Source organism: Nycticebus coucang, chromosome 22 (genome assembly GCF_027406575.1).
Source record: "Nycticebus coucang isolate mNycCou1 chromosome 22, mNycCou1.pri, whole genome shotgun sequence".
In the NCBI taxonomy this organism is placed as follows: Eukaryota; Metazoa; Chordata; class Mammalia; order Primates; family Lorisidae; genus Nycticebus; species Nycticebus coucang.
Window position 1 is genome coordinate 60,699,389 of NC_069801.1, and position 13,641 is coordinate 60,713,029.

The window sequence follows — 13,641 nt, forward strand, 5'->3', positions numbered from 1 at the left end:
CAGAGGAGAAAAAGGTCAATATAAATTAAAACTAGTTTTCCTAGTGACAAAAGCAACATTAAAAGTACTTTCTTGATTCCTGAGAAATGTAAATTAAATTATTTAAAATATTAGAGAATTACAGCATAAAGCAAAAGAACACTGGTATTTTTGTTTATTTGTTTTAGATAGCGTAAGATTCTGTCACTGTGGGTTTGAGGGCTGTGGCCTCATCGTAGCTCTCAGTAACTTCAAACTCCTGGCTCAAGTGATCTTCATGCGGAGTAGCTAGGATCATAGGTGCCCACCATAACACCCAGATAATTTTTCTTTCTCTTTTAGTAAAGATGGGGGTCTTAGCCCTTGCTCAGGCTTGTCTGGAACTCCTACGCTCAAGCCGTTCACCCATCTTGGCCTCCCAGAGTGGCAAGATCACAGGCATGAACCACTGCGCTCAGCCCAAAAAAGGTTGTGTTTTAAAGACTTCATTATACAAACCAAAAACATTTTTAATAGATCCAAGAAATGACTATTCATAAATAACTACTAATTTACAGAGAGCAACAAGAAAAAATAGAAGAGATAGTCAATTTAAGAAAATTACTAGGTAGTAAAAATACCAAATACAAAAATTTAATCTATTTTAAAAGGGTTTACTTAATATTGCTTGATTGTATGATTATTCACATTAGCCTATCAAATTTTTTTTGAGATTAATTAAACTGGTTTAAAGAATTATTTATATCTTTTACAAGTTCACTTAAAATGAATTTAATGTGAATTCTCAATGAAACAAGAGAACAGGTATATGAACAAATAAAAATGGAAGACAATTTTAAAAAATTTATATTTAGCTTTGGAATATACATTGTCCTATTTAGGTATGTGAGATTTTCTGTTATTTATAACACTTCAAAATATAAATCAAAAATTAGGCCAGGTATAGTGGCTCACACTTGTAATCCCAGCACTCTGGGAGACTGAGGCAGGCAGACTGCTTGAATTCTGGAGTTTGAGACCAGCCTGAGCAAGGATTAGGACCCTGTCTCTACAAAAAAAATACACCCAGACATTGTGGTGGGTGCCTGTAATCCCAGCTACTCAGGAGGCTGAGAGAGGATTGCCTGAGCCCAGGAGTTTGAGGTTGCTGTGAGCTGTAAGGCCATGGCACTTTACTGAGGGTGAAAGTGAGACGATCTTAAAAAAAAGAAATTAAAAAGCTGAAATTACACAGTACTGCATTTCTTTTCTTTCTTTCTTTTTTTTTTTTGTATAGAGTCTCATTTTATCCCCCTCGGTAGAGTGCTGTGGAGTCACACAGCTCACAACAACCTCCAACTCCTGGGCTTAGGCGATTCTCTTGCCTCAGCCTCCCAGTAGCAGCGACTACAGGCACCTGCCACAATGTCTGACTTTTTTTTTGGAGCAGTTTGGCCAGGGCTGGGTTTGAACCTGCCACCCCCAGTATATGGGGCCAGCGCCCTACCCACTGAGCCACAGGCACCGCCCAGTATTGCATTTCTTATCCTTTGTTTCTAAGATGCAATACTATCTTTTAGGACACTAACTCCATCCTGATGTTAACTGTTCAAAATACTATTGCTTTATTATCAATGGTTAATTCTTAGAAAAGTAAACATTTGGACTTAAAAGGTTTACAGATTAGGTCCGAGGTTGCCCAAGGAAATAGTAAAGGCAAGAAAGAAAGTGATCTTAAAATAGGTTGTCATCTCCCACTTTACCTACATTTGAATCTAAAAACATGTAATGTAGTGTTCAGATATTTCAGGCATCTCACAACCAAAAGTTGGTAATATTTACAAGAATCCCAGAAAGATTTAATAAGCAACACTAGAAAAAATATAAAACATCATTTAGTTCAACAGGGTTTGTGCAACTTATCTACTGTCACACATCCTGAGGGAAAGAAACTCAGATCTCAGGTCCTGTGCATAAAAAATCTTTGTTGAACTGAGGAAGAGGGAATTAAAAAAAAGCAAACCTACCAAAGGAACTTATGGCCACCTATTCTTAACTTTATATTAGAACTGAACCCAATCACTGTCAAGTTATCATTCATTAAAGTAATGAGCTGCTGTATATAGGCACTCTTTTACCCGTGAATAAGTGTGCCAAAACCCAGGAAAAGACACCCCAGAAGCTCATATGATGTGAGGTTCTCGGAGCATAGCAGGACAGTAAGGCACAGTGGAAAGGTAGAATCACCCGAACACCTCTGTTTCTAAGAGGAAGGGGCTTTATTCCAGCGGGCAGAGGTTTGGAGGACTAGCATCCAAGATGGCGGCACTCTCCAACCAGCTCTGCTCTTGTCCTTCTACAGGACTCAAAAGTAGGCAAAGGAGCAATCATACTGCCTTCTTACCGGAGGTCTTGAAGCACTGGCAGGATTTACAGATGTGGTAGCAAGCATTAGTTTCAAGGTTCCAGGAAGCTAAGTTTTTACAAATTCTTAAAAGCTGAGTCACCATGGGGAGAACCTTGCAGCAGTGTCCTTGAGTTTCTGTGAAAAGCCTTTTGTCCTTTCAGATCAGAACATACTCTTCCCAGGTATCCTCCCTTCAGTAAAGGCCTTGTAAAATATTAGATTAAATATGATTTTGAAAAGCAGGGCAAAAGATGGGAGTGGGGGAGGTGAAGAATAAACTTAGTAAAGCAGATAAGACTCAGCGAGCCTTCATGCTATGCCAAATTCTTCCCTAAGGTTGTGCAAATCACATAATCTCATTAAGCTTCATAAAGTTGATAGTAATACTGACCTACATGTAAAGTAGCAAGACATTTCTGAGTGGAAGATGAAAATACCACTTAGTATTTTCAGTGCTTCCATTTACTCCTCACTATAATGGAGATGATAATATTGTCAGCTCCAACTTCAGAAGAGTGTTTAGAGGATTACTGATATGCTTATGAGATGCTTAGAAATCCTCTGATGAAAGGCAATGGCCAAATTCATATCCCATGTGAGTCCTTAAGTGTAAATTGAAGTATTTGAAATGATTCATTTTCTATTCTGTGTGTGGGAATGAGTAAAAAGAAAGGAGCATTCCTATATCCTTTCTGCATTCTCCTTTTCATTCAAGTCTATGCTCCTTTATGTTCAACGTTTCTAGTGGTCACACAAAAATCCCTCCATCACTCCATTGCACATGGATTTGTGTTCACCGTGAGAAAGCATCTAAACCAATGTTGAATCCTGTTATTTCTCATGATAAAATTGGCCAAAAACTTTCACCAATTATTGGCTAACCTATTTTTTTATACTGTCAAAACTTTCAAGACTAATAGATAATTAGCCATAGAATTTTTTTTTTGGTAGAGACATTCTCACTTTATCGCCCTCAGTAGAGTGCTGTAGTGCCACAGCTCACAGCAACCTCCAATTCCTGGGCTTAGGCGATTCTCTTGTCTCAGCCTCCCGAGTAGCTGGGACTACAGGCACCTGCCACAACGACTGGCTATTTTTTGCTGCAGTTTGGTTGAGGCAGGGTTTGAACCTGCCACCCTCAGTATATGGGGCCAGTGCCCTACCCACTGAGCAACAGGCACCACCCAGCCATAGAATTCTTACAACAGAGGCTAACCGGATAATTTGAAAATATTAACCAACCCCAGAAGATAAGTGGAGGTATGATGTTCTTTGGGATGAAGAAAAAGATAAATGTTTTTCACCCCTAATGGGTATTTGCAAATATAAACATTAATAAAACATTACTACCACCTTCTGCCAGAAATTTATACATACACACACACCACATACATATATATAAAGGAAGAACTTAAGTATATCCTTTAAAAGAATCTCTATTGAAAAAGCCCAAATAGGGCGGCGCCTGTGGCTCAGTCGGTAAGCCCAAGAGTTAAGAGGTTGCTGTGAGCTGTGCGAGGCCACGGCACTCTACCGAGGACCACAAAGTGAGACTCTGTCTCCACAAAAAAAAAAAAAAAAAGAAAAAGCCCAAATATGTTTACTAGAATTAAAAATCACAGATGGGGGATGTTTTACACAATTTTCAGTATGACTAATTTACAAAATAAATAACAAAAAACTAACATTGATGTCTACCCTGCCTTTCAGACATGTTCCCCTCACCCAGCCCAGTTTGCACTGAGGACCCTTGCACTCCAACTCAACAGCACTGTGCACGACCCTCTGACTACACTTATGTTAAAATACCCTATTTGTGTTCTCTTGGCCTCCCTAGACTAAGATATTCACATCGTTAGCCCCTATTAACTGGTAGGTTAAGAGATCTACAAATGCCTAAACTTTCTCTTTCATTAAAACTAAAACTCCCAGACCAATGGTTCTCAACCTTCCTAATGCCGCAATGTTATTTTCATTGTTACAATGGGGTCGCAACCCACAGGTTGAGAACCACTGTCCTAGACAATACAGTATGTTTGTATTTGAATCCCCAAAGCCTGAGACAGTGATTACACATAGGTGTCATATAAATTAATGATTTGTTTAATCAACTGCATTTATTTTTTAGCTTAAAATGTCAGTTTCAAATTCAACGACAAATTATTTAGTTCTTTCAATTTTCTACAATGCTCCAATTTTGCAGACTAAAATAATTTTGGTTTAAAATTTAAAACAGATGGCTGATGTGTGGGGCACACAGCCTTCTTTTTTTTTTTTTTTTTTGTAGAGACAGAGTCTCGCTGTACCGCCCTCAGGTAGAGTGCCGTGGCGTCACACGGCTCACAGCAACCTCTACAACCTCTAACTCTTGGGCTTACGCGATTCTCTTGCCTCAGCCTCCCAAGCAGCTGGGACTACAGGCGCCAGCCACAAGGCCTGGCTATTGTTTTTTTTTTTGTTGTTGTTGTTGCAGTTTGGCCGGGGCTGGGTTTGAACCCGCCACCCTCTGCATATGGGGCCGGTGCCTTACCGAATGAGCCACAGGCGCCGCCCGGCACACAGCCTTCTTGATTTGTCACCAGCACGTGGAAACCGGATAGCCACATGTGAAAGACTGAAACTGGACCCACACCTTTCTCCACTCACAAAAACTGATTCAAGATGGATAAAGGACTTAAATTTAAGGCATGAAACAATAAAAATCCTCAAAACATGGGAAAAACACTGGAAGATATCAGCCTGGGGAAAGACTTCATGAAGAAGACTGCTGTGGCAATTGCAACAACAACAAAAATAAACAAATGGGGACTTCATCAAACCAAAAAGCTTCTGTACAGCTAAGGAGACAACAACCAAAAAAAAATAGACAACCTACACAATGGGAAAGGATATTTGTATACTTTGAATTAGACAAAAGCTTGATAACTAGGATCTATAGACAAATTAATCCACACGAAAAAGCCAACAATCCCATATATCAACAGGCAAGAGAGATGAATAGAACCTTCTCTAAAGAAGACAGACGAATGGCTAACAAACGTAAAAAAATACTCATCGTCCCTAATTATCAAAGAAATGCAAATCAAAACCACCCTGACATACCATCTAACTCCAGCGAGAATGGCTCACATCACAAAATCTCAAAACTGCAGATGCTGGTGTGGATGTGGAGAGAAGGGAACACTTTTACACTGCTGGTGGGACTGCAAACTAATCAAACCTTTTTGGAAGGAAGTACGGAAAACCCTCAAAGAACTCAAGCTTGACTTCCCATTTGATCCTGAAATCCCATTACTGGGCATCTACCCAGAAGGAAAAAAATCCTTTTATCATGAGCACACTTGCACTAGACTGTTTATTGCAGCTCAATTTACAATCGCCAAAATGTGGAAACAGCCTAAATGCCCACCAACCCAGGATGGATTAACAAGCTGTGGTATATGTATACCATGGAATACTATTCAGCCATTAAAAAAAATGGAGACTTTACAGACTTTGCATTAACCTGGATGGAAGTGGAAGACATTATTCTTAGTAAAGTATCCCAAGAATGGATAAGCATGAATCCTATGTACTCAATTTTGATATGAGGACAATTAATGACACGATGGGGGTGGGGAAAGGGGAGAGCAGAGAGAAATAATGAGGGGTGGGGAAAGGAAGAGCAGAGAGAGGGAAGGAGGGGTGTTTTGGTATGTGCCACACCTTTTAGGGGCAAGACATGATTATAAGAGGGACTTTACCTAACAAATGCAATCAGTGTAACCCTCAATGAATCCCCAACAATAAATTAAAAAAAAAAAAAAAAAAGACAGGTAAGTTTTTTTTTTCCTTAAGATTTTCCATCAAGCATATATAAGACAGTTTAAATACATGTCTCCAAAGGATGTCATATTCTTATCTTTAAGTACTTCACATTGATTTATGTCTTATCAGTTCTAGAAAAAAATCTAAGCCACAATCTCTTCAAATACTGCCTCTCTTCTGGCTTGGGGCCTGTGGCTCAAGCGGCTAAGGCCCCAGCCACATACACCTGAACTGGCCGGCTCAAATCCAGTCCGGGCCGCCAATAACTATGACGGCTGCAACCAAAAAATAGCCAGGCGGGCCCCTGTAGTCCTAGCTACTTGGGAGGCAGAGGCAGGAGAATAAGTTAGAGAGATAGTACACCCTACACCTGTCCTCATAAATATTTCCATGAGTTTTTCTTAAAACAAGAATATTCCCCTAGTACTCTGAGAGGCCGAGGCAGGTAAATTGCCTGAGCAAGAGTGAGACCCTGGCTCTAAAAATAGCCGGGCATTGTAGTGGGCGCCTGGTAGATCCAGCTAAGAGGCTGAGGAAAGACGATCACTTGAGCCCAGGTGTTGGAGGTTGCTTGAGCTGTGATGCCATGGCATTCTGCTGAGAGTAACAGTATGAGACTGGCTAAAAAAAAGAGTATTCCTTTTCGTAAACAATATATCAAAATTTAAAATTTTATCAATACAATATTATCATAAACAGTGTATATTCAAATTTTAACACTTTCCTAATATTGTCCTTTACAGGCAATTCCCTTCCAAGTCTAGGACCTAAACCTGGATCACTCATTGTATTTAGTTTCTTCTTTAATCTGGAACAGATTCTCAACCATTCTTTATTTTCCTTTACCTTGAAATTTTTCAAGACTACATGCTGGGCTCAGTGCCCATAGCTCAGTGGTTAGGGCGCTGGCCACATACACCGGGGACAATGGGTTCAAACCCTGCCCGCCTGCTAAACAAAATAACAACTACAAGGGTGGCGCCTGTGGCTCAGTGAATATGGCGCCGGCCCCATATACCGAGGGTGGTGGGTTCAAACCCAGCCACGGCCCAACTGCAATGAAAAAATAGCCGGGCGCCTGTAGTCCCAGCTGCTTGGGAGGCTGAGGCAGGAGAATCGTGGAAGCCCAAGAGCTGGAGGTTGCTCTGAGTCCTGTGATGTCACGGTACTCTACCAAGGGCGGTAAAGTGAGACTCTGTCTCTACCAAAAAAAAATAAAATAAAACAAAATAACAACTACAACAAAAAAACAGCTGGGCATTGTGGCAAACGCCTGTAGTCCCAGTTATTTGGGAGGCTGAGGCAAGAGAATCGCTTAAGCCTGAGTTTGAGGTTGCTATGAACTATGACACTATAGCACTCTACCAAAGGCGACATATTGAGACTCTATCTCAAAAAAAAAAAAAAAAAAAAAAAAAAAACTACATGCTGTTTTTAATTTTGTAGAATCTCTCTCAATTTGGGTTTATTTGGCATTTCTCCATGATTAGGTTATGATTTTTTGGAATAAATGACAGAGTGATGCTTTTGAGAGCATAACTTGAAGCATAAGATGTTCACGTATTATATCAGTGATAGGAATTTTGATCATTAAGATGTTATCTTCTGGGGTGGGAGGCTCATGGGGAGTGGTCCACCTTTTGGGGGTGAAACACTATTATGGGAGGGTCTTTATCTGACACAAGCAATCAAAGTAACCTGGTTCTTTGTGCCCTCAATGAATCCCCAGAATAAAAAAAAAGTTCTTTTACTTTTCTCCAGTTTAATAAAAAATCTTATATATCATAAAGAGCCTTTGACTCTTTGATAAGATTTTCTAACTCTTATCATTTCTTGTGCATTTATTAGTCAGCATTCTATTCAAAGGAAGAGCTTTCTCTTCCTCTCCCTTCATTCATGTCACGATAGTGTCATGTATCTTTCTTTTAGTCAGTGGATTTTAAGCCAGTCCTGTGACTATTTATTTTGATGTTTAAGTGCCCCAGATTGGACAATAAGACGACCCACATTCACATCAGCCCCTATTTACCCTATGTGCTCGTGACTCGTGTATTTCTGTACATTCTAGCACACAAAAATTTTCTTTCCACTAGCCTTGGAATTAGCTTTTTCCCCAGTGAGACCTAGCTCTTTTTAGTTGATAACAGTATTTAAAAATAAAAATCTGGGCAATAAATGTGTTGACTGCTACTTATGTCATTGCTCATAAATAAGCCCTGTCAGCGGTCAGAGCTAGAACAAGTACCATATGACAAAAACATTTCTATCCACCCATCTGTAATATGTATATAAAAAATTATGACTTCCTATTGATACCTCCACTGCCAAGTCAATATTTGAAATTCCTCTATTTAAAATGAGAAACTTGGATCCTTTACACACAATACACTTATTTGCAAAAGCCCAGAATGCACAGAAACTAGTTTCAGGATTGCTAATACATATCCCCATAGAAAGCAAACCTCTCTACTAAGGTTCCATATTTGCTTAGTATTTTTTAATATAAAATTTATATACAGTGAGCAGTACAAATTATAAATGTACAAAAGGGAGTTTTAACAAATGCATACTACATCCTTGTAACTCACTTCCCTATCAAGATATTAAATATTTGAATCTGAGGAAGGTGCATATAGCACTTTCAACGTCCATCATTTACATCATACACAACTGCTGTTCTGATTTTTTAGAAGGGATTAGTCCCGCCTATTCTAAAATTTCATGTAAATAAAATCACATAATATGTACTTGTCTGTTTACTTCTGCTCAGTATAATTATGAAACTCATCCATAATGTTGCATACATCAAATTAATCAATAAATCATTTTTCTTCTGTTGATAAAAATCTGGTTTTTACTTTTTAGCCATCAAGAATAAAACTGGGGCAGCACTTGTGGCTCAGTTGGCAAGGCGCCGGCCCCATATACCGAGAGTGGCGGGTTTAAACCTGGCCCCGGCTGAACTGCAACAACAAAAAAATAGCCGGGCGTTGTGGTGGGCGCCTGTAGTCCCAACTACTCGGGAGGCTGAGGCAAGAGAATCGCTTAAGCCCAAGAGTTGGAGGTTGCTGTGAGCTGTGTGATGCCACAGCACTCTACCAAGGGCCATAAAGTGAGACTCTGTCTCTACAAAAAAAAAAAAAATAGTAACAGAACTTCTATGAGCATCCTTTCATGAGTTTTTTTTTTTTAGCTATATTATATTCACTTCTCTCTGTGGATAAATAAGTACCTAGAAGTGGGATTGCTGGATCATTGGATAGGTATATATTTAACTTTATAAAAGGATGTTAAAATGTCTAATAACATGCTTATTGTCCATTTATACAATTCATGTCTTCTTTTGTTAAGTATTAGTTCATCTTTGGACCATTACTTTAATGAGGTTTTTGTCTTTTGACCATTGAGTAGTAACAAGAGTTCCTTATTATTCTAAATATAAGTACTTTGTCTGACAAATGTCTTATAAATAGCTTCTCTCAGTAAAATTGAAATTCACTTTTTTTTTTTTTTTTAATAGAGACCAGAGTCCTATTTTATTGCCCTCGGTAGAGTACCGTGACATGACAGCTCACAGCAACCTCCAACTCCTAGGCTTAGGCGATTCTCTTGCCTCAGCCTCCTGAGTAGCTGGGACTACAGGCACTCGCCTTAACACCCGGTTTTTTGTTGCAGTTTGGCTGGGGCCAGGTTTGAGCCCATACCCTTGGTATATGGGGCTGGTGGCCTACCCACTGAGCCACGGGTGCTGCCCGAAAATTCACTTTCTTTTTTTTTTTGTAGAGACAGTCTTTTTACTGCCCTCGGTAGAGTGCCATGGCGTCACATGGCTCACAGCAACTTCCAGCCCTTAGGCTTATGTGATTCAGACTCCCGAGCAGCTGGGACTACAGGCACCCGCCACAACGCCCGGCTATTTTTTTTGGTGTTGTTGTTGCAGTTTGGCTGGGCTGGGTTCGAACCCACCACCCTCGGTATATGGGGCAGGCGCCCTACTCACTGAGCCACAGGCGCCGCCCGAAAATTCACTTTCTTAATGGATATTTTTGCTGAGCAAATATTAAAAATTTAGATGAAGTCTAATTTATCAATTTTTCTTTTAGTCTGTTTTCTGTATGTTGCCTGAAACTTCATCTGCTGGCACCCCAGATCATAACACTATTCTCCTGTATTTCCCTCCAGAAATTTTACTTTTCACACTGACAACTATGACATATTTCAAATTAATCTTTGCTTGTGGTATAAAGCAGAGGCCAAGGCCTTTTGGTTTGGTTAGTTTTGCTCTATGGTGTGCAGCCTTACTTAAATTGCTTTGGCACCTTTGTGGGCTATTCTATTTCATTTATCTATTTGTCCTTATGCCCAAACTACATGAACCACGTGGTTAACAAAATTATATTAATGCAAGGTATGTATTCTTTTTTTTTTTAATTTTTACTTATTTTTTTTGTTTGAGACAGTCTATGTCACCCTCGGTAGAGTGCTATGGCGTCACAGCTCACAGCAACCGCCATCTCTTGGGCTTATGCAATTCTCTTGCCTCAGCCTCCCCAGAAGCTGGGGCTACAGGCGCCCACCACAACGCCTGGCTATTTTTTGGTTGTAGTTGTCATTATTGGTTGGCAAGCCCAGGCTGGGTTTGAACCTGCCAGCTCTGGTGTATGTGGCTGGCGCCCTAGCTGCTGATCTATAGGTGCCAGCTGTTCTAAGTCATTTGCCTTTTCATGCAAATTTTGAAGTCAGTTTTCAATTTCTACACAGTGTTTTCTAGGGAAGGGGATAAAACAAGTTGGCCGAATAGAAACCTTCAGCAATCTTCCCTCAGCAGGAACAAATTCCTTCAGAAAAACCAAAAATCAGGTTAGCGATAACACTACCTGGTTTTACCATCGTATTAAGAAGAGGCACAAAGGAGGGCAGAAGAGACAATCTGGCAATGCTCCCCTCCTGCCCCTTTACCCAGTACAGTGTCAAGCCAGTAGGCCAAGTGGAGAGAGAATTTGTGAGCTTGGAGGATGGACAGTAAAGTGATTGTGGGATTTGCATTGAAACTCAGGGCCACTCTGGCACAGGGAACACAGTACAGGGCAGAATTCTGCTGATGCCCACAAAAGGAGCATTTAGACCAGTCCAGCCAGGCCTCTGCTCTGAAACTTGAGTTCTAGATAGCCACACCACTAGTTGACAAAAAGCAGCCTGCTGCCAGAGCGAAATTTGCAACAGTTGGGCCACAAAAGCTATAGTCCTTGGGCAATTCCTATAGGGTACCCATGACCCATGGAGACACCAGTGGTGGTGGCCGAGCTAGTGCCTGTGTCAGCCCCTCTGCCCCCAAACTATAGACAGTGCAGCTTGGGGATTCTTCATCTACATCAGGAAAGGAAGAGGAAAAGTTCAAAGGATTGTGTTTGCAACTTGGGATCAGCTCAGTCACAGTAAAATAAAGTACCAAGCAGACCCTTAAAGGCCCTGTATCTAGGTGCTCGTTCCTAAAAGGCATTTCTGGACCTACCCTGGCTACCCTAACGAGAAGGATCCACTGGTGGCTTGATTCACCACCTACTGACTAGAGACCTTGGGCATGGAATGAGCATCAGAAGCAACTGTCACCGTGGGCTTCAGCTAAGACAGCAGCTGGCTTCAGGTGAGACCTCACTCTGGTGGCCAGAGTATATGTATGTGTATGTTTTCTAACTACTCCAGAAGTTGCAGCAGGTGGATTACTCAAGCTCAGTAATTCAAGGGTATAGTGAGCCGCACCACTGCACTTGAGCTTGGGTGACCACAGTGAAACCCTGCTCTAAAATAATTTTCAAATAAACAAAATTTAAAAAGACCACTTAGTTTATCAACAAAGAGTGAAATCCTTTACTAAAGATGCTATTATGCTTTATTTAACTGTTAATTTGGTCTTAAATCACATTGCTAAAACACACAAACTTACAGAAGTTGTCATATATGTGAGATGTCAACCTCAATTTTAAGATTGTTTCTATCGTCACAACACATTTACTTTAAAAATCTCTCAACGTGTACCTACTGATACATTAAGACAGTCAGTGGTCAGAAAGTTCTACTTTTAATAGTTTTTTGGTTCCCCACTCTTAGAACATGAATATAGTTCTGGAAGTATAACTTATTAAGCAAATATACACGTTTGTTTTTTACTAGAGTCCTACTTAGGGTTTTTTTTGTTATGCTATCTTGCACCTTTGTATTAACTGGGTGACTGTTCTAACGCAACAGGGACACAAGTCTTTTTGCCTAATTCTGGGAAAAGGAAACCCTCCTCCATAATCCAAAATTGTAAGTAAAACATGGCATTTATTGATACCTACACGTAGGACACCATCTTAGGCGACGAGTTTCTTTTTCTGTAAGGATAAGAGCAGCCCCTACCTCCCAGCGTCCTTTAGGATTCAAAGAGAAAACACGGGTAAGTTGCTGAATACATCGTAAGGATTCAATAAACACAGATTATTGTTTCTCCACATCCTTCCACTTTTATGTCGTTGTCCTATTTGGTACAAAAAATTCGCCCTGCTGTTACTCTGCATTTCGCTCCATCCTACAATTAACAAACTAACACGTTATTCTGGAGGCCGACCCTGAGGACGAAGAGCAGGGAATTGAACGCGTTAGACACCCACCCCTCCCCCTCCCAGTTCTTCAGCGACTTTTTTTTTTTTCTTTAAAGTTTCTACAGGGCAGCAACTGCGCTTTATTTCGGTGCAGGACGAATGAAGGGCGGGAGAACAAACGAACCCCAGCTTGAGCGGCGCCGAGTCCCCGCCTGGCCACCCTCAACCACCAAATGGCGCCCGGCGGGAATTTGGAGATCATTCCGCACAAACTTTCTAAAACAGGAAAACCGAACCCCACAATCGGTAAGGGACTTAACTACCGGTTTTAACCGGCATCAGGGCTCGAGACCCAAGTCCCTGAATTCTCCCTCGAGTTTCTACGAACGCACCACATTTACCTGGGCAGTAAAAGGCTTTAAAAATAACTCGGGCTTGTTTTCATCTACTGTTTTTTTTATCTTCGGCCTGTTAACCTTACTTCGCTTATAAAACCTATCAAAGGACTTGGAGAAACAGAATTAAAGGCAGCGCGGGCTACCGGGCGAGCTCCGCGGGACATGGAGGAGCGGCGGTTTGAGGATAGCGAGCGGGGGAAACCGTCGACGGAGAGAAGTTTATACTCGGAAAACCAGGAAAATAGGCTCTTCGGCCCACATACTATCTACTCTTCTCGTTCTCAGAAGGGGCCCTAAAACAGCAATACCTGGGCGGAGATACCTACGGCATTTCGAGAGTCAAGGAAGCGCCGCCGCCGCCGCCGGACGAAACGAACTGCGCAACGCCGGAGTCTGAACTGCGCAGGAGAAACCGAAGCCTTAAAAATGCGCGCGAACCGGCAGGAAGTAGCGTCACAGCTCCCGCTGCCCGCCGGAAACACCCTCCTCG

At 41.1% G+C, this 13,641-nt stretch overlaps 1 protein-coding gene across 3 annotated transcripts in view; it reads right to left on the minus strand.

Moving 5' to 3' along the window:
- The window catches only part of ITGB3BP (integrin subunit beta 3 binding protein), a 65,021-nt gene extending 51,410 nt beyond the window's left edge, over nucleotides 1-13,611 (minus strand). For 2 of the 3 annotated variants that reach the window (XM_053576423.1, XM_053576424.1), the window contains exons 1-2: nucleotides 13,478-13,522; nucleotides 12,511-12,582 (exon numbers count right to left, since the gene is read on the minus strand). In XM_053576423.1, the coding sequence (XP_053432398.1) occupies nucleotides 12,511-12,582; nucleotides 13,478-13,482 (77 nt within the window). In that variant the 5' untranslated portion in view covers nucleotides 13,483-13,522. Of the gene's footprint in view, nucleotides 1-12,510; nucleotides 12,583-13,477 lie in introns of all 3 variants that reach the window. The other variant, XM_053576425.1, reaches the window with a different exon arrangement.
- Between the last annotated feature and the right edge of the window lie 30 nt (nucleotides 13,612-13,641).